Here is a 21,360-nt window from a genome sequence, read left to right on the forward strand (position 1 = left end):
ATACTTCATTCATTCTCTGATTTTATTAGGATATATTCATAAATTATTAAATAATACATTTAAATTGATATGGAGTATTTTAACTAATCTTATTTATTTCCATTAATTTCTCATAATAAAAGGTATAAAAGAAAAAAGAAAAAAAGAAAGATATTGTCACAAAAGAAACTACAACTAAGTCTAAAGTTTATAACACATGACAATTTACAACAAAATAAATAAAATGTAAAAACATCAAAGTTAAATGATTATAGAGATCACTGAATCAATATTTTCCTCTCTTTTTTATATAAATAGTGGTACTCTCTAAATTCTGTATATTTTTTAATGTTTTTATTTTTCAAAATCCAAAATTGATGCATAAAGTATAGTCAACTTCATAGTTCCCGAGGCTCTAACCATCATATTTTGTTTCCAAACATAGTACAAAGAGGAGGACAGGACCCAAAATAGTCAACACCGCTTCTAGGTTGTTGCACTTATGGATAAGTTATTCACATTTTAATACTACTCCACAATATTTGATCTTATATTATCATTCATTATAAAATGATATAATTTTTTTGAAGTGGGTGATAGATTATCATAGAATGAAGTTCCATCAATAGAATATTAAGTAAAAGTGTGAAACTTCATAGAGGAGTACTGGTTACACTGCTTTGCCCATGGAATTAGACCCATAATCCAATGTTTGGTTGGGCTTTGTTCCAACCATGTTTTTTGTCATGTTTACTTCTGGACTTTTAGCTTTTTCAGAATGGTCTTTCCCAGAGCTACACATTTGGGTGTGAAATAATCCATCTTAGGAATATAGCCCATAGAGACACACCTAAAATATAGAGATTTTCTCCAAATTCTGACATATGATACTAAAATAAATCTAAGAGTGTACTTCTATCATAGTTGCAGTTAGTCCAAGTATTCCTACAAATGAGTTTAACAAAGCAGGTATAATCATGCATGACTTAAAATATGTGAGATGCATAATTTTTGAAAGAAAGTATCATACTAGCTAGAAAAGTTCAAGTGAAGTTTATTTTAAGCAATAATCAATTGAGCTTACCAGCAATGTATCATTTAATTTGATGTTAGTTGAAAAGTAGTGAGAGATCATGACATGTTGCCAAATCCTCCTCTAAGTCATAATTAGATTTATACATGACCAATATTCTTACCTTTCAAAGCATGAGTGGGTCTTACCAATAAAAATCATAATTTCTTTCACTCTCTTACTTTTTGTCTGGGTTTGGTAGAAACCTACCAATGCAAGTAATTAAGATAACTAATGAAAAAAGTATATGAGCAATTTGGTATCAATGTTTATATCTATGGGGTGAGACACCATTTGAGACAGGTGATCTTCAACCATATTTATGATACCCTTTAACGGATGGAGATCATATGTCTTCATTCATGTCTCACTTAGTGTACCAAGTCAAATACAAAGCTTCATTCATTTAAAAGGAAAAATTGTAAAAACAGAAATTAATATTTTAATAATATTTTGTAAAGTTTGATAGGTCGGGAGACAGGGGGACCGAAAAATTATGGGATAGGTAATCTTGTCCCCTTTTAACAAAGCAAAGAAATATGAGCAATTTGGTAAGAGTGAACAATCTAATACTGCCAAGTTGGCAACTTGTAAAGAACTTCATTTCCAAGTTTTACTCATGAAATGTATCTGGCATATGCAGAGGGAAATCTTAGGAGAGGATATGCACAGAACATTAGTACTAAAAAACAGCAAATGAGGCATAACAAATTTAAAGTTTCTTAATCAACTCAGTATTTTGGCTACAAATGAACTGCAAAAAGAATTCCCAAGTAAAATAAAAAGAGTGTCAAAGAAAAAAGGAAAAGTAAAAAGAAGACAATGGGAACACCAACTTCTAATGACCTTAAGGGACCTACAATTACTATACCTTAAACCCTACCCTTTTGACTTCAATAACTCTAGCACTTTTTTTTCAGTTCTCATTACTAACAGCTAAAACATGATGATGATCATCCTGTATTGCTCCTATTCCCTCAGTTCAACTTTGTACAAAAAGCCAATGAACAAAAGAAATGAAATATCATAAAGAGTAACATAAAGACCAGACTCTAGAGGCTCCAACTAAGATGATTCTCCCCTCCCATCATGTTTACTCCAGGGTAAGGATGCTGCTGTTAGTATTTGGAATGAGTTCTGGAGAAGCAGCTGAATGGGTTCCAAAACTAGTTTCCTCAATACTCCTGCATCTCATTTCCAGGACCTTCTTATGAGAATTGGAGTGTACGGATGGACAAAAAGTTGGACTAGCAGCAGGTCGGTATTCAGGGAAAAGCCGGCCGGACTTGTAGCGAACGCCACACGCATTGCAAAGTGTTTTTGGCCCCATTGGCCCGGCCCTCCACTGTGGTGTCTTAGTTATTTCACAATGCATACATTTCCTGATTGCTTGAACGATCTGGTTAGTATCATCAGCAACTGGAGCTGATGGAAGTGAGAGTTTGATTTTCTTTTTCTTCTTATGCTCCCCGGAACCTTGTTTTGGAATCTTTGCCAAGGGTTGAGACTCAGCAAAATTCTCAGAGTCTGAAGAGGCCTTGGCAGAGATAACATTAGGCTGCATATTCTCCCCAACAGAAGAGGAAGCAGGGGAGATGAGTTGCATTGCCGGGCGAGGATTGAAGGCAGCCCGGCGTGGACGCTTGCTGCGTGCACGTCCACAAGGCACCGGGATATAAATCTTCGGGCTGCTGCGAGGGATGGTCTTACCACCAGAATAGGAGCTGCTGCTTTCGAGGACAGACACTGGGCTAGATGTCTGGAATTGGGTGTGAACTGATGATGAGTCCTCCTTGGTGGTAGTGGTGGTGGTGGTGGTGGTGGTGGATGGTTGCTCCACTGTGCTCATGGTGAGGCTTCCACCAGAGAAGGAATCCTCCACAAAGTTAGACAGCCATTCCAATTGAACAATGTCTTCATACTGAAAATAAACAACACATTTGGTTAAAGTTATGTTTTCCAATTGATTGCAACTAACTTCTGAAATTAAAATGTGATTCATATCACAATATACCCCAAAAAATAAAGTAAATGAAATATACTATAAGATCATCTCAAATTGAATGACGAATATGAATTTATACTCATGTAACCAATAAAAGAATCATTAAACATTTGTTAGTTGGTGCAACCAGCTAGAGTGATTTCACATCAATATTCATTATTGATGTGGGTGTCCAGGAAAATTAGCTTGTAGCTAATAAATGTGATTTTGCAAGTTGTGAAGGTAGCTGAAAGCCTGGAGTTGCATAGGTAGTTTATTAAACTAGAGTAATTCGGTAAAGGTAAAACTGATAGATAATTTTGGATTAATTAAATAAATTGATAATTTAAAATAATCATTCATTTTTTATATTTTAGTTACAATTGGATACATAATATTTTATTTATTTGCTTTTCTTATTTTAATATGTTTTTCCAAAAATAAAATTAAGTTACATAAAAGACTACATAAATCAAGATTGAATGAGACAATCATAAGAAACTTTTGTATACCATAGAAAATTTGTGTCTATCATAAATTAAGATGGAATGAGACAATCATATGAAACTTGTATCTACATAATGATATGGTATTATGTATAAATTTTCCATATCTTTATCCAAAAGTTTTATAAATTTAATAATACTATATATATTTGCATATTGTTCAACAATAGAAAGAGTATGCATAATTTTAAACAAAAATAGAATCAACTTTATTAAGTTATGTCTTTGAGCTTTTTTGTTGGTATTAAAGGAAACTTCATAATATAAAAAAGTATACAATTAAAGAGTGAATAGTATATTTATTAAAACAAATAAATCAAAACAATAACACAACACAACTTTAAGATCTCTATCAATAACTATGACAACTCTTTCAAATAATTGATTGCATCTAATGTCTAATGTAATTCTTCTAAATAATGAAGAACAAAATTAATAAGCGAATTATTGAAAATTATTTTATTTTCAAAGTAGCTTTTTTGAAAGTAGCTTTAAAATGTCATTTTTTAAAAGTTGCAAACTACCTTTATCTTTTGTTTATGTTTTACAAAATGATGCCATGATGTGCCACATGTCACCCACACAGTCAAAATGTTCTCCTATATTACCAAAATACCCTTTTTTATGGGGGGTTTTAAGTTGTGAATTTATACTTTCCCCAACTCCCAATTCCAATTTAAATGTTTAAATTTTCAAATTTGGACAACCCAATCATGAAAAAAAAAAGAAAAATCTAATGTATGTCCAAATTCATTTTTTGTCTGAAATTTAAAAAACTTTGGACTATTCAAAGCCCCCATTTGTGGAAAAAATGACATAAGTCTTTAGTGTTTTGGACAGTAGAACCAAATTTTCATAAAACCCCATTACACGCAACTATTGTCATTATCAACAAAATCCAACGGCTAACAAATAAAGCCACTTAAACCGTGGATTAAATTACGGAAAAGTACATAAAATTCATGTGAACGAAGGAAGGATGATATGTTGACCGTGCATAAATCTTTTACAGTGTCAGTGTACAGATATTATACTCTACAATCAAATACACATGTCGATAAACGACAACGTTTTAGCAACTCACCGGAACAGAGAGCTCCACGGAGAGGTCAGAAGCGCTTTTGCCGGAAAATATAGAGTCAGTCTCCGGTGGCCAGATGCTGACAAGTGAGTTGCAGTTTCCGGCAGCTGAGACGTCTGGCAAGGTGGTGGCGCTGCCGTCCACGTCGTCTTCAACGTGAAAGTCAAGAAGATCATCGATGTGGTCAAAGAAGTTGCCGCAATCAATCTCGTCCATGAAGTTTGGTCCCACTATCTTGTCCATTTTACTGAGAATATTCAAAGTATGTGTACAACAAAAATCAGAGAAAGAGAAACTATAGCAGCATTTTAATGGTGTAAGTAAGAAGAATTTAAAGAGAGAAAAAGTCTAAAAAGGAAAAGCTAGTTTTAAATTTCTGTTCATTTATTTACTTTTTTGGAAATGAAAATCTCGAATTTCTGATTTTTAGCATATCAGATTATGAGAAAGTGGGGAATGGCGCATGTTAGTGACAGCTGGTCCCATTTCACTAAGTCCAGTTCTATTTTGTCCTAAAAATGTTTTTTCTTTTATTTGGGAAAACTTGAGGAGTGTCATAACATACTTGTTAAGAGAATTATGGTAGAAAATGAGTATGTTAAGTAATGCATTCAAGATTTTGAAAATTCAATCATTGCATTTTTAAGATAAAGATTTTTTTTATGTTTGTATTCTTTAGCATTTTAGTATTCTTTTTCTCTTACTTTTGTTATTGTTCTTTGAAGTACTAGTTGAAGACAAAGAAATCCATTTTTCCTATAAATGAATGGAGAGTAAAATTTTCAAAAATTGAGGTACAATTGAAGAAGGTCTGATTTCTTCAATTCGAGTAAAGTTTTTAGGCAAAAGTCTACAAGTTTTTGTAATAATGACTAAAAACATTAAATGACAAATATCACATCTCTCAAACGTTATTTTATTTTGTATCGAGGATCGATAAAATATTATCATATAAATAAAAGAAAATCTTAAAAATATAAAATAATATTTTGATTGGCGTAGGAAATAAAACAAGTTTGGGTTAGACAATTACATGAAATAAATAAATAGCCAATTATGAATGTCCCCAAATTTTGTCTCTTTAAACTTTTAGCTGAAAAAAAAATGATATAATGCAACAACACCATAATCTTTTAACCCACTAAGTAGGTCGGGTAAGAAAAAGGATAAAATGGAGCAATTTTTTTCTCCATTTTCCTTGAAATTGAATTTCTAAATTGGGAGGAAGTACCAACAAGTAAAACTGGTACGACCCATAATTGATCTTGGTCTTAGGCCATAGTTTCTGACAATGGGCAAGGTTCAAAATCAAAACTTGGGAACCAAATGAAATGAAAAGTAAAGGTGGGAGCCAAACCTGAAGCTAAAAATCCTTCCTTTAAAGCTCAAAATGAAAGGGGAGACACAAAGATAGAATCTTTATAGGAGAAAGGCAGAGATACACACAGAAGAGAGTCTGTGAGTGAAAGAGAGGTAGGTGTTTGAGGTTGGAATTAAGAGGTTTGGAGGGTTTATGAAAAGAGAGAGAGGAGAGTGAGGAAGGGTTAAATGGGGAAGTTATGAAGGCACTTACAAGAAAGTGAGAATATAAGTTGTCCCACTTTATTATGTCTCAATTCAATAATAATTTGATACATACTTATAATAAAATATAAAAAGAACATTTTTATGTGATTTTATGAAATATGATTGACTTAGAATATAAAAACATGGAATTTTTAGGATAGAAGATCCTGATTCATATTGAATGGTAGGTGAGGTTCCTCCTTCATTGCTAGCTGTCTTGATGTTGAAATCTTTTCTCTTTAACTTTCTCTCTCTTAAGACTACCCTATGGTCCCACATTCACACCCAACACCACCTCCTTCTTCCTTTATTTCCTCCATTCACGGATTTTAATATTTAATCAATCTACCACTCTTTTCCATATATTATTACCCTCTAACAATAACAAATTTGCCCCAATACTATACTGTACTTGCTTATATCTTATGATAACTTAAAAAGCATGTACATGCTAACCCCAACTTTTGTTTGTCCTTTCGTTGCTCTTTATCATACTCTCTTGGTTAATAACTCAATACTATAACAATTAACATATATATCTTATACATTAATATAGCTCTCACGTATCAATTATTGCATCTCATTAATTTTTTATTAATAATTTAGGCCTCAATATATATGTCAAATGAAACATATTTTCATGTTAATTAAATTTTTTAGTTTTTTATGCATTATTAATGTAGAATTTTTTTTATAAATTAATATATTATCTACAATTCATATGTATTATTTAAATTTAAAAAGTTAATAATAATTGATACATATAATATAATAACAATATAAAAACTTTTATATTATCAATACATGAATTAGTAAGACTTTAAAATGAATGCTTATCAAAAAGGTAGAAGTTGAGTTAGATAATTAATTAATTTTTATATAAGCAAAGTTATTTATTGATGTTGGATAAAAAAATTATTTTAATAAGCCAAATAATGACCAATTTTATGGTCCTTTACCTTTGAGTTTTGGTTGCTTAATGGGAAAGTGGAAGCACTTATTTGAGAGTTGAGAGAGAAGAGTAATAAAGAAGTGTCAGACATTAACCGCCGTTGTTTCAGACAAGGCACGTGTTTATTATTGTTTCCTAAATAAAACAAATTTCATACTGCATGGGATAACAGTAAATTCTTAAATATCCAAACTCATAGTTTCAAACTTCCCTTGAAACACGTGCAAACCTTAATGTTCACTTCAAAAACCGTTGAATGCTCTGTATAGAGAATTCTACTTTCTACGCCTACGGGTACACCATTAACGTTTCAACTCTTATTCATGAAAAATGTTGTTTGTAATATAAATCAAAGGGAACGAAGTATCTCCTGGTATAAGGAGATAAGTTATCTCCTCATGTCAGTGAAATTATGACATGTGTCATGTTTTATCATTTTAAGGGGAGACACAAAGATAGAATCTTTATAGGAGAAAGGCAGAGATACACACAGAAGAGAGTCTGTGAGTGAAAGAGAGGTAGGTGTTTGAGGTTGGAATTAAGAGGTTTGGAGGGTTTATGAAAAGAGAGAGAGGAGAGTGAGGAAGGGTTAAATGGGGAAGTTATGAAGGCACTTACAAGAAAGTGAGAATATAAGTTGTCCCACTTTATTATGTCTCAATTCAATAATAATTTGATACATACTTATAATAAAATATAAAAAGAACATTTTTATGTGATTTTATGAAATATGATTGACTTAGAATATAAAAACATGGAATTTTTAGGATAGAAGATCCTGATTCATATTGAATGGTAGGTGAGGTTCCTCCTTCATTGCTAGCTGTCTTGATGTTGAAATCTTTTCTCTTTAACTTTCTCTCTCTTAAGACTACCCTATGGTCCCACATTCACACCCAACACCACCTCCTTCTTCCTTTATTTCCTCCATTCACGGATTTTAATATTTAATCAATCTACCACTCTTTTCCATATATTATTACCCTCTAACAATAACAAATTTGCCCCAATACTATACTGTACTTGCTTATATCTTATGATAACTTAAAAAGCATGTACATGCTAACCCCAACTTTTGTTTGTCCTTTCGTTGCTCTTTATCATACTCTCTTGGTTAATAACTCAATACTATAACAATTAACATATATATCTTATACATTAATATAGCTCTCACGTATCAATTATTGCATCTCATTAATTTTTTATTAATAATTTAGGCCTCAATATATATGTCAAATGAAACATATTTTCATGTTAATTAAATTTTTTAGTTTTTTATGCATTATTAATGTAGAATTTTTTTTATAAATTAATATATTATCTACAATTCATATGTATTATTTAAATTTAAAAAGTTAATAATAATTGATACATATAATATAATAACAATATAAAAACTTTTATATTATCAATACATGAATTAGTAAGACTTTAAAATGAATGCTTATCAAAAAGGTAGAAGTTGAGTTAGATAATTAATTAATTTTTATATAAGCAAAGTTATTTATTGATGTTGGATAAAAAAATTATTTTAATAAGCCAAATAATGACCAATTTTATGGTCCTTTACCTTTGAGTTTTGGTTGCTTAATGGGAAAGTGGAAGCACTTATTTGAGAGTTGAGAGAGAAGAGTAATAAAGAAGTGTCAGACATTAACCGCCGTTGTTTCAGACAAGGCACGTGTTTATTATTGTTTCCTAAATAAAACAAATTTCATACTGCATGGGATAACAGTAAATTCTTAAATATCCAAACTCATAGTTTCAAACTTCCCTTGAAACACGTGCAAACCTTAATGTTCACTTCAAAAACCGTTGAATGCTCTGTATAGAGAATTCTACTTTCTACGCCTACGGGTACACCATTAACGTTTCAACTCTTATTCATGAAAAATGTTGTTTGTAATATAAATCAAAGGGAACGAAGTATCTCCTGGTATAAGGAGATAAGTTATCTCCTCATGTCAGTGAAATTATGACATGTGTCATGTTTTATCATTTTATATTTTTAAAAATAAACAAAATAGCACACATATCACATTTTTACTGGATAGAGGAGATAAATTATCTCATTATATGAGGAAATACATTATTCTCTAAATCAAATGAGTGGGGCTGATGCATTGTTGAGTGGTTATTGCTTGAGCATAAGTTTCTCAATAACATATAATCAAATCTTAAAATAGCTTTCAATAGTTGTTTTTTGTTTTAGCATGAGTATTCTAAGCCAATAGCTAGAAAGTAATTCATTTTTAGCAGTTAACACACTTTACTTGCATTTGAACATACATTTACCGATTTACCTTGCACTGAAAAAATAATCTCGGACTTCAATTTTTTAAAAGAAATAACAGCTCAAGTATGTTCAAATCAAGTGGGACTTTCGGGGAAAATACACGTTACAACCTTTTTGTTGATAAAAAAAATGGAAAAGAAAGGTACTAATTAATAAAATAAGAAAAGGAACAAAAGAAAAAGGTTTGCACTCTTTAAAACCCTTTCTTTCTAATAAAAGATTTATTCTTCAACTTAAAATAGAAAGATAATACTAATTAGTTCAAAACCCAATTAAAATCTGGAATTTTCAAATGTTAGGCTTAATAGCAATTAATCATCCAAAAAATTGCATCCCTCAAAGTTTGTTGAAACAACAACTGAGACTGATATATTTATTTATTTGGTACATATGAGTACAATATAATTCAAGGCATTAATCAATGCTTAATAGAAATAAGCCAATTCCAAAATAGCCTAACAACAACACTATTCATGGATAGAAGTGTTACTTGCCGTAACGTGTTTTGGATTTGACAATTTTGGCATAGCAAATTTTGTCCTCAAGTAACGTGCTCTCCATTTTCAAACAAAAAATAAAAATAAAAGTAAAAATTGCACTAAGTGCTATATAATTTTTCTACTCATTAACAACGAAACTTATAAGATATAGAAAATTATACATAATACTTACACGAACACATCGTGATACATATTAATTATAACAAGTAAATTACAAAAGAATATTAATAATAGTAAATACTCTAGACTTGTTCATAAATAAGCTATTGAATTGCTAGATATTGTTCAACACATTAGTCCGTATTTTATTTAATAGTTGAAATATTATTTAGTGTGTTCCTGCGAGATAAGCGGGGATGTAAAGAACATAGCGTGCGAACAAGTAACAAAGAAGCTTTGTCTTAACCTTAACCTAATCTTACCTTAACCCATGTTCGAACGGGTCCCACTAACATGTTCCGAGGGCCGGTTCACACGTTGTTAAACGTGGCCAATATGGGCCTATACAGCTACTGTGGAGCCCACCTCACGTGACTATGTCGTCGACATCTTTGTACACCGTATGAAAAAAATAATGTAATGACAGTGTATTAAACTTGTAAAATGTTAGTAGATACATTTAATTTTCTTATTATTTAATGTGAAATCTCATGGACTTTTGTGGGTCCTCCATAGTAGAATAGTCCCGGGCCCACGAATCAGTCCTTAATTTAGGACCATCATTATTATTTAATTAATATATATAATTAATGAATATGAATCTTACGTATATCAAATGGAAAATGTCAATTGTTAATCCCCTGAATAATATCAGAATTTATTGACCATCTCAGCATTTATTCAGAATTTATTGACCATCTCAGCATCTTTGTGTAACTTTTTAAGAGTTAAGACGGAGTTTATTTAAGACGAGGATCACCTGTACTCATTCGTGTCCTTAATAGTGTACCAAATAATTAAAATGAGTTATTTTATTAGAATTTGTTTTTATAAAAAACATAAATTAACATTTTATATTATTTTGGAAAATATGATAGGGTGGTTTTTTTGGGACAAAGGATCCTTGTCAGTTTATTTATAACAAAATGCTATTGTGATTCTGAGTTGGATAGCATGGGTAAAAAATGTTTTAATAATTGACCTTACAGTTTTAAGGTTTGAATATCTGATTATGCAACTAATGTTTTCTGGACCATACTTTTTTCTACTTCGATCAACTATAAAATTAAGAAGTCATTCATTTTGATTCATTTTGTTTAATTTTTATCCTTATCAAAAAGACAACGTTCCACATTTTTCTTTATTTTATATACGCATTGCATGTGTTTCCAGCAGGTGTTTTGTATATATGTTATTCTTATGTACTCTCCAACATTTTTATATGAGACTCAATAATATGTTCGTTGATCACTTGTTGAATTATTCGCAAGCTTTATATTATTCTACTAGAATCCATTAATAGTGAATGACAAGTTGCCTCAATTAATCCTGTTTATAATTATTAAAAATAGGAAAATAAAGATTTTGGAAATTGCTTGGTTGCAATAAAAGCACAAGATCGATGATCAGAATGAGTTGAGATTGCATGATTTTGAGTCTATTTTGACTAAAATTATATGTTAATACTAATATGGTAATGCTGAATGATTGAATTTCTATTTAGTTTCTAGAATAGGGTTTTGTTAATCATTATTTTCCAAAAACCAAAAGGAGTTAAACGTCTTAGAAATAATGTAATTAAATAATCAAAAGTTAATATTTATAATTTTTTAATATTGACTTTATTCTTTTGAGTATTTTAAACATTATTGTGCTGCAAATCCATTCAGAATATTTATAATTTTTTAATATCTATATGTGTGCGAACCGGTTGTTAGGATCCCAAAACACAAAAAGTTTTGGTTCCACTATTTAATTTATTCTTGTCCCATCTTATTTATATGAAATAATCTAACCAAGTGGTCAGTGATGTATTCCTTATCTAAGGACTCATATTTTTCATTTTCATCACCCATAAGCAAATATATGTTTGTCTCGTGATATATAGCTAATAAAACGGTTAAAGTATTTTGTTATTTTTTTAATGAAAAATATGACAATCTAACATTCTTTTGTTGATAATAATAACTCAATGCATTATATGCATGATTATCTAATTAAAATTTCAATGATAGGAGATAAAAAAGTTATAACAGTAGGATTTAGCTCATTAATTATGACAAGGATGGATCTGAATTCCAATGTGGTCCCTATATATTAGTTATTTAAATATGACATATATGGTAATCCTCAAATCAATTAGGATCTAAACTTTGATTTAAGAAAGAAAGTAAAGTTGAATTTTGTACAACTTTCACATTTCTCACCTTGAGTGTACTACTAATTATTGTGCCGCTAATACAAGTTGGAAGGCTTTTGAGCAAATGTGGGTTGTAAGTCACGTGCCTGCATTACAGGAGGAGTAAGTTGTGAAAAAATGTACTAAAACCTAAAAGATAATAACATTTATGACATTTAGTTTTTATTGAAGCTACAATTTTAGCGTTAAAAGTACACTATAAAATATAACTTGTCTCTCTATTAATGGATATAAGTCTTACTCGGGGATCGCATATCCTCATTCACGTCTTACTTAGTATCTTAAGCCACTGAAAAAACTCAATTCTTTTGAAAACAAAAATTAATATTTTAATATTATTTTATGAATTGAAGTTTGATTGATCAAGATATGAAAAATAAAAAAATTATAGGACAGTTCATACTCCATGATCTACTACTTGCTCATCCACTCTACTGTAAAATGTAAATGCTACGCCACAGGGTCCCATAAAAACATAAAGTGAATTATTTTCACAGCATACATGGCGTGCTCCTCACCGCAGGGTAGCAAAATCACGTAAGTCTTGTTGAGTGACCGGGAGTAAATCTTGCGTGTCGGTGCCGACAGTTCCAGCACCGACAGGTTAACTGGAAATAAGAGGTGGATTACCGGTTAAGGACTGGAACTTTAATTGAATCCCATGCATTGGCGTCGGTGTCAAAGTTCTGAACCTTAGAGAATGATCTTTTGTCCCAAATTTTGTTATACTAATGAAAAAATATAATGTTAATTAAAAAATTAAATATTTATTATTTTATCTATTTTTATTTCAGTAATATTGATGTATGACATAAATTATAACATGTTTGAAAATATAGATCCTAACCCTTTATAAACTTTCTGGACCAAAAATTATTATTTTGCAAATTTTTTATTTATTTCAATCACCGAAATAAATAGAGAAATGAAAGCGATGCTTATATGTTAGCTGAGCCTATGAAGTTAATTTCCAACAATTTTTTACATTTCTTTAACAAAAATACAATTATATATATTTGTTTTTTACAGATAAAAATATGTTTGGGTTAAAAAAAAAACAAAATATCTATAACGTAGACACGTGCACGTGAGTGCAACAATCAAATGACACTACGTGGGGGCAATGTTGCAAATTAAAAAAAAAATATTGGTGACAAAATTACTATATCCCCTTTGTTTATGATGATTTTGTAGGCATGGGTGAAGGGCATTTTGGAGAAGATAAAGCATATATTGTTCAATGATGTCTTAAGGAGAGTGGCAACCCACTCCTAATGAAAGACATTGGGGAACAAAACTCCAATTAGCTCAAAATAGAATAGTGTATCTATCAATCATAGTCAAATTATAAAACATGTCTGGAGCATAAATAATTTGGTAAACTTGATGAAACCTCTCTTTTTTGCTTAATAAAAAAGAAGGGTAAAAAAGGATGAATGTGCAAAATGCATACTATGTATTATATGATGTGACTGTTGATTGATTGGTAAACAGTATGGTACAGTGTTAGATACTATTTTGGAGCTAGAAATAGAGTGTATTATGTATACTTGAAAACTATGACATGTTTCAAAATAATTATATCAATAATTGAGTGTCATGAGGTCACCCAACCATATCATTTGACTTAAGACTACGTATATAGGCTTAGGCTAGTTGTCTAGTTCTATCTCTTAGGCCAATTATTTTATGTGATTAAAATTGACATATATATAATTTTTTTGGTACTACTAATAATATATTTTCATTTTTTGATAATGAATTAATCATTTTTAGAGTATGTGGTTGTCTCTCTTAATAAGTATCACTCGTAGTAAACAACATATAGATTATTGAATTCATGTTTTTGTATCATTTTCAAGTATGATATTCTCATATACTTTCATGTTTTAATTATCGAATAAATAACAATTAAGATCACTCAACTTTAATATAGCTGGAAATAGCAATTATAATTTTTAAGAATGTGATCTAATGAAGGTTTAGGACGAAGAAAGGTAATTGAATTTCTAGTAGATTATTAATTCTAATGAAATGTGTATCTTGTTACAAGTAATAACTGCAACATAAATCTCAAATAATGTCAGTATTATTAAGAAAAAAGCCACTGAGAAACAATGAAAATAGTAGTTAGATAATTTGTCTCTTTTCTATGTGTTGGAAAACCCATTTTTGTCCCCATGCATGTTCATCCTAAACTTCTATCAACACTCTTCATTACAAGCATGTTTACATGTTTCCAAGTTTCTAGTATGAACACTGATGAATTATTATTTTTCTTTCCCTAAAAGCTTTGTAAACAAAAATAACTAGGATTTATGGATAAGGCTGAAGAGTTTGTTCACATGCAATAAACATCTAATGGCATTGAGTATTGAGGACAAGCCACAGCTAGATTTAGCCATGGTAGTTGAATGGAGCTGGTGTAGTGAATGAAGTGACGACGACGATGGCTAAAACGGCCATTATCGAAGCGAGGATGGTCGCCGGAGAGAACAAGTATTTTGTGCAACATAAATCATAGGATAGATTAAAGAGATAAAATTAAGGAACAGCTGCATTAAAAAAAATGATAGGAAAAACTCCTACCACCAACTTTACATGGACAAAATATGAAGCATGCAATGCAAGGCAGCAAGACCTATAACATGTTGCACTCATCATCCCTATTTTTTTAATATATAATTTGTTCTTGTTCTTTCTTTGGTGTCTGAAGTATCAGCTTCTGCTCCTCAAAGAAATAAAAACTATGGCTTCACCATAAATGATTTAGATGCATCCATATGATTGAGTCTACATGTTCCAATGAGGACTTCTGGAAGTTCATCCTGTGTGTTTCCCTGCACAGGTTGTTAGAAGCATAGCAAGTTCATAAGCTATTTTCATAAGTACTTATAAACAACAATGGCTTAAATGCTTATTGGCTCAAATGAGCTTTATTCTTAACTACATCTTATACTCTTATAAAACCACATTGATCAATTGTTTTTACCTGTATCAAAAATGCCATTTCTACAATCAAATTGTTTAGGTATCCAAGAACTAGGTTGGACACTCCTCTTGCAACTGTTGAAGACCCGACGTTGATATCGAGCTAATATAGTAAACGTAATTCAAGTGTTAGATTATAAGGCAAGAGAAACAAACTGCAGTAACAATGAAAATTTGGACATGAAACATCAACTATAAGTTTGTATATTAGAAAGCAAAGAAATCACACATGCAAATTTGATACAGGAATCACTAGCTACTGCTTTAAGAATTATGAAGACTTGGGAAATGTTACCTCTAGATAGTTCGTCCCACGAATATAAAGTATTTCTAGAGCCTGTCCCACCAAACATGCTTTCTTTCCAACACTTTGCTTAACTATCCATGATCCCTGAGAGAAACAAATCACATGGTAATGAACAACCATTAGAGATATTCATCTTCACCCTGCATTTCAATGTTAATTAAGTATAACTTGTTATTAACCTTAGAAATATATGGTATGAGCTTAAATCTCGAGTTACGATAAGCATCGTCTCCTTCGACAAAGCTCTGGAGTAAGGGACTGTCTTCCAAAGGGGTTCTCGTCATGTAATAGAGCGCAAGAGAATACATCGGATTACTAGGCATCTGATTCATAACAAGAGCATAGTGTAACCAATCCCATACTTAATAAAGATGATGGAAAATTGAATATGATAATCAAGATGAGGTCATCATACTCACTTGTATGTTGATAACAAAAAAGAATTCTGAACCACCTTTCGCTGCATATTGCTGAACAAATCCAAAAGCACATTAGGTAAGAAAATATTAGCAATAGTTGTGACAAATTGATAAGAAGCACACCTTTAGCCTAAAAGAAAATATATTGAAGTGTCAAATAAAGCAAAGATAACAGACCTGAACTATGGAACCAGGACGACTACTCAAATCATCCTCTCGGGTGTTAGATCGGAGCCAATCAGCACCAACCATTTGCATCAAGGTGCCTTTTGCCTTGACCTTCACAAGAGAAATTTATTTAAAATAGGAATATTTATGTACAAGTTTGCATACTATAGATAGAAATATTAGCATCTACTACAAAGTTGTTGACATAACCATTAGTACATCAGTTAAAGTCTTTCTTTCTCAATCGAGACAAGTGTGAGTCTGTCAGAATATTATCCCCTTCATTTTCAAACTCCACATCATCAAGCATCTGCTTCCTTTTATTAGTTTATGATCTCTCATCGCTTTAACGTATCCATCACTACATACAATATGATATTTGTTCGCAGTTTCTAAATACACTGATGATTTGAACAGGTGCAGCTGCAACTAATATATGCTATAATAGGTCCACATTTCAAAGTTGACATAGAAAAATAACATCAGGCTATGATGACAAGTAGGTGTTTAAAATTGGTAAAATACCTTGTGTTGATCTTTTAAATAGGTTTCTCCTCGAATCAAAAACAAAGATGGATCGGAAGCAGCCCAGCTGCAAGGTAAAGCACAACTTGAATCCTTTTGAAGAGTGGATCCATAACACCATGATTGACTTTCATCCCTGCCTACCTCATGCAAGTCAATATACCCCTTCTTCTGAACTGCGTAATATATGTTTAAAATTCGGAATAACTTTCTCACGAAATTATCTTTCAAACATACTTTTCATCCGTAAATAATCTCAACACTAACCTGTAAGGTCCTGTAATTTTTTTACCAAACCAGCAGCCGATGATATTTTAGTGTGGGGCATAGCCTGTGCATCCCACAAATTTCAATTCCATCAGCAATTAATATCATTAAGACATAACAATAAAAATATATGTAGTATAATAAAGAACACAAACATATGACATGTTCTGGAAACATAAAAGGCTTGTATGTGTATGTCCACCGAAAAGCACAAGAGGCCTATATGTAAAAGTACCGGCTGTTCTGAAGCCAAGTCAGTCTGCCACTCATTCTCAAAGTTGTTATACTCTGTTGATTCAGGAACATCAAAAAATTCATCAGAATCATTCAATCCCATTAAATTTGTATGATCGGAAGGTTCATTGTCCCCCTCATCTTTCATTTCAAGATCCTCAATCTTGCTGTTCTCAACTGAAACTTCACTCTTCATATCCTCCTTTACACTAAGAAATCCAATATCTTTTGTCATTACAATAGGATCAGAGTTCAAGTCTTCTGCTTTGGTCCTATACAGCTCTCTCAGTGCTGCAAAAGGTGAAAATTGTCAAGACAAATAAAATTTCTTGTATAATCATATGCGACTATATATTAAACATACCTGCAACTCTCTCGAGCATACGAATGGTTACGGATCTTGCAGATGATGGTAACAAATACAATTTCCAGTACTTCCAATCAATGGCAATCATGTGTTTTACAACTGATTGTTTTCCTTTATTAACAGGAGTAACTATAAATCCTCCACCTGTAACCAAGACGTATTATTTTAGAGATAGCTGTGTTACCGCTGCTTGTTTTGGTTTTTACCTTATCTTAGGAAACAAATAAATACTGATTTCGGGAAACTAGTAGCTTATTGGTTTTAGTTAAGTGTTTGATTAGAATTTGACCGACGAAACAGAGATATTCGACAGAATGAGTTATAAGAATGACCAGTTGTCAAGGAAAATGAAAAGAAGTAAATATAAGAATGAAGTACAACAACTCATGATTCTTCTCTATGCTGCTGGTATCAGAATGAGTTATTTGGTAGCATTCAAAAGTTAAACAGTAATGTCAAGCATACATTACTTTTAAGGCATGCTCGGACATAGCCACTATGGGGTGGATATTTCTCGTGTTGCACAGAATGGTATAGTAGCACTGTTACAAAGCCAAAAAACAAAAATTAACTGATATATAACAATGAACAATATCGTTACAATATGTATCGATGAGAAATAGTACCATATGTGCCATCATCCTCCCTCCTCCAGTATCTTCGTAACAGCAATTCTCGTCGCTTCATTCCCCTGTACATGAGATATATAATGACATATTAATAACGTGTTTGCTATCTGAATTCTCTGTAACAACTTTCCATATCCTACCATGGTAGCCAATCATTGTATAGCTGCGTGTGAATAATATCTGTGTGACCGTCAAGGTGTTCAACCACATTGCCTCGGTAAATACAGAAGTCCCACCTGAAAGACACTTGATAATTTTACCTCTGAACTAGAATGAGACAAGTCTATAAAATTTCTAGGTGTACTAAATGAAGTATAAAGGATCAATTTTATTAATGGGTATTTGCATTACAAGCAACTTCATGGTAAAAGTATAGAAGCATAAGCCGATAATTAAGAAGGCCCAATGAAGTTATGAACAGCGATTCGGAAGACTTACTCTGCTCTTGAGGGATCAAGAGACATAAGAGTATGGAAAATGGCCTCTGAAGTTCCATCAATCACACCAACTGCCATTATTGCTGGATGTTCACCCCAATGCTGAATACAGAAACAGTTCTCGCTTTTCAGACAAAAATAAAATGGACATAAAATAAAAAAGTTACTGAGTTAATAGTAACTTACCGTTCCACAGGAATCTCCTTCTTTTGCTTCTTTAAACATTCTTAGTCCTGCACAATTGAAAAGTCATGAGGTGTAGATTAAGCCACAAGCTATACAAACTACTAAGAGTTAAAGCTATACCATTTTGGCAACCAAAAATCTTCCATGGTGAAGTAGAAATAACATCAGAGGTCATTGCTTCAGTATATATGCAGGATTGAAAATTCATGTCGGGGTCGTTCCAATCTGTGCTTTTTGCGCCTCCATATCTTTTTAAGCAAAATTTTAGACATTAACAACTGATAGTTATATACATTAGTATAATTTTATGCAGACACATCTATGCATGCAATGAATCAGTATAATCTTATACAAAAATAAATTTAGTGTGTATATAAAAATCAAGGAAGTTCAAGATGACTAGTTCAAAATAATAATACAGGAAATAAAAGTAGATACATATGCATTCAAGTCCCTGAAAATAATGTTACAGCGCAAAGGACTGAAGGGGTTTGATTCATTATCTTCATTTGAAAGAACTTCAAATATTCAGCAAAAGGAAGCAAGAGAGAAAACATTTTGAGTGCATTTTTAGATTTCTATTTAGGAGTGCAACAAGAAAAATAAAAAAATTGTGTCAGTTGTGGATCAAAAGGTTATAATTAATTTAAGTAGACAAAAATAAAGCATTAACAAAAGGTGTATGTTGAGTCCTATTTTGCGCTTCTGTTATTATATTACTAAAAGTGTCCAATTAAATCCCGAAATACAGTTGATGTACCTCAAACTTGAACGTCTTCTCTTGGATTTGGGCACTAAACTCTTTACTGGATTTGGGCATTCCTGAAAATATACAATAACCTATAACACAAGCTTCTTATCACGAAACGGCCATTTTTCTCATTTAAGGTAGAGAGTAGAACCTTCAAAGGAGCATCCTGCAAAGAACGTATCCATCTTGCAGCTTCTTCTGAACTACTCGCTCCCAACTTCAAATTTTACATTTTAAATCAAGAGTCAAGCCTCAGTGAAATTCTTTTGTCATAAATATATTTCTATTTTTAGTTTTAACACACCTTAAGCATATCCCTTTGGTTTGAGGCATTATATACAGTGAAAACAAACAACATCTGCACAATGCAAACAGATTTATCAATACAATTACTAAAAGTGTTCAAAGGAACAATGCAGGTTTCTTAGAAAAACAAGTCTACAATGTTGTCCAAAGTAAGGATTCAAGGTTTCTTACTTTTTTGCTGATACTCTCCCTTCCATTGTCAGCAACCCGAATGCAGGAGTCTATTATTGCACTTCTAAACGGTTGCTACAAATGTAACACTTTTGTTTAGCACAGTGAAGAATCCAATCATTCCAATAATGAGTGATTGTAGAAAGTTTACTATTTTTGACATCTAAGAGCAAAATATCACAGAAGTGACATATTAAGATAGTTCATCATGAAATTAATGCAATAATAGTTAAATAAATGAATTGGTCTTTTCTACCTCCTATTTGCTAACAAGCATCACAATGTAATTTGCAATTTGAAAAATTAGAATTAGAAAGATATAAGAACCAAAGCATAACCCAACATCATTACCAAAAGACAATCAGTACATGAATAAAAAAATCAAAACCTCCTTAAAGCTGTTATTCACAAAACATCAGACATGATAAAACCAGAAAAATCATTGAAATATAGAAATTAAGGAAACATGATTTCATATTGTATATAATATATCCAAACCATCTTAAAATTGTTATTCTCAAAGCATAAAATATGGTAAAACCGGAAGAAAAAACATCATACTATAGTAATTGAGGAAGCTATACTTCATTTGGGAAAAAGAAAAAGTTTCCCTTTATCAAATCTTTATTCATTCAACCTGATCAGAGCAAAATCAGCAAATTCTTAACAAAAAAAGAAACTTTATTGAAGTTACCTTCATTTGGGAAGTGGGTTTAATCTTGAAGCTTGTAAGAACATAATCTTTGAGGATGAAGAATCTTTTACGTAAGTTATGCTGACCAAACCGATTTGCAAGAACAAGATATAGCCACCCTTCCATTTTCCCATCACTCTGCGGAATACCCATTTCGAGAAATAATCCAAAACAACCACAAGATTCCTCAAAATTGGTTTTTGAAACACACCAAAAGATGGTGTCTTTGGGAATTCAAAATGCAAATGGAAATGGAGAATCACGCAGAGGAGAGAAAAAGGAAGGAAGGATTTATGAGGTGATGAAAAGAAAGAATATGATGATATGAAGAATGTGATCCTCTGATTCCGCAAAAGGGAATCAGAGAATCAAAAAGGGAAAATGGCAGTGACAATGAACGTGAATGATATTTGTTGTTTTGTGTTGTGTTGTGTTTATGTTATGTTCCTGTCTTCCCGGTTCAACAATAACTAATTTTGTTGCATTCGACAACCTCACAATATTGCCCTTTTTAGTTCTTTTTCGCTCCAAAACCAACCAACCTACTACCAATCTCTATTTATTTTCGAAATCTTTTCTTTCCAAAGTTTCAATAAATAAATATATATATATA

General features: G+C 31.7%; 2 protein-coding genes across 4 annotated transcripts; both read right to left on the bottom strand.

Moving 5' to 3' along the window:
• On the bottom strand, positions 1,749–6,117 carry LOC109336000 (GATA transcription factor 8-like). Of its 2 annotated transcripts, none has more exons than XM_019572317.1 (4): positions 6,080–6,117; positions 5,980–6,043; positions 4,626–4,869; positions 1,749–2,972 (listed from the first exon to the last, which is right to left on the bottom strand). In XM_019572317.1, exons 3-4 carry the CDS (start codon positions 4,863–4,865, stop codon positions 2,145–2,147), a joined length of 1,068 nt encoding a protein of 355 aa, XP_019427862.1. In that variant the 5' UTR covers positions 4,866–4,869; positions 5,980–6,043; positions 6,080–6,117; the 3' UTR covers positions 1,749–2,144. The 2 variants fall into 2 exon arrangements, with proteins under 2 accessions (XP_019427862.1, XP_019427861.1); XM_019572316.1 differs by having other exon boundaries at positions 4,626–4,654; positions 4,685–4,869; positions 5,980–6,090.
• LOC109334989 (protein ENHANCED DISEASE RESISTANCE 2-like) lies at positions 14,734–21,237 on the bottom strand. 2 transcript variants are annotated; one of them, XM_019571006.1, is made up of 21 exons: positions 20,748–21,237; positions 20,054–20,128; positions 19,881–19,934; positions 19,728–19,793; positions 19,586–19,647; positions 18,946–19,073; positions 18,826–18,872; positions 18,641–18,741; positions 18,343–18,438; positions 18,200–18,264; positions 18,044–18,115; positions 17,571–17,717; positions 17,208–17,497; positions 16,973–17,036; positions 16,706–16,881; positions 16,190–16,291; positions 16,013–16,063; positions 15,773–15,916; positions 15,582–15,677; positions 15,288–15,389; positions 14,734–15,135 (listed from the first exon to the last, which is right to left on the bottom strand). In XM_019571006.1, exons 1-21 carry the CDS (start codon positions 20,898–20,900, stop codon positions 15,043–15,045), a joined length of 2,184 nt encoding a protein of 727 aa, XP_019426551.1. In that variant the 5' UTR covers positions 20,901–21,237; the 3' UTR covers positions 14,734–15,042. The 2 variants fall into 2 exon arrangements, with proteins under 2 accessions (XP_019426551.1, XP_019426550.1); XM_019571005.1 differs by having other exon boundaries at positions 16,973–17,048.

The sequence above is a fragment of the Lupinus angustifolius genome, chromosome LG20 (assembly GCF_001865875.1).
Source record: "Lupinus angustifolius cultivar Tanjil chromosome LG20, LupAngTanjil_v1.0, whole genome shotgun sequence".
NCBI lineage: Eukaryota > Viridiplantae > Streptophyta > Magnoliopsida > Fabales > Fabaceae > Lupinus > Lupinus angustifolius.

Bases quoted from the DNA above. Each gene is read 5' to 3' on its own strand.
- LOC109336000 (XM_019572317.1), bottom strand. From the start codon at position 4,865: ATGGACAAGATAGTGGGACCAAACTTCATGGACGAGATTGATTGCGGC. The intron at 2,973-4,625 runs GTGAGTTGCTAA...GTTTATTTTCAG, and splicing joins CCGTGGAGCTCTCTGTTCCG to TATGAAGACATTGTTCAATT.
- LOC109334989 (XM_019571005.1), bottom strand. From the start codon at position 20,900: ATGGGTATTCCGCAGAGTGATGGGAAAATGGAAGGGTGGCTATATCTT. The intron at 19,648-19,727 runs GTTCTACTCTCT...GTATATTTTCAG, and splicing joins TGCAGGATGCTCCTTTGAAG to GAATGCCCAAATCCAGTAAA. The intron at 18,742-18,825 runs GTAAGTTACTAT...TTCTGTATTCAG, and splicing joins AAGGAGATTCCTGTGGAACG to CATTGGGGTGAACATCCAGC.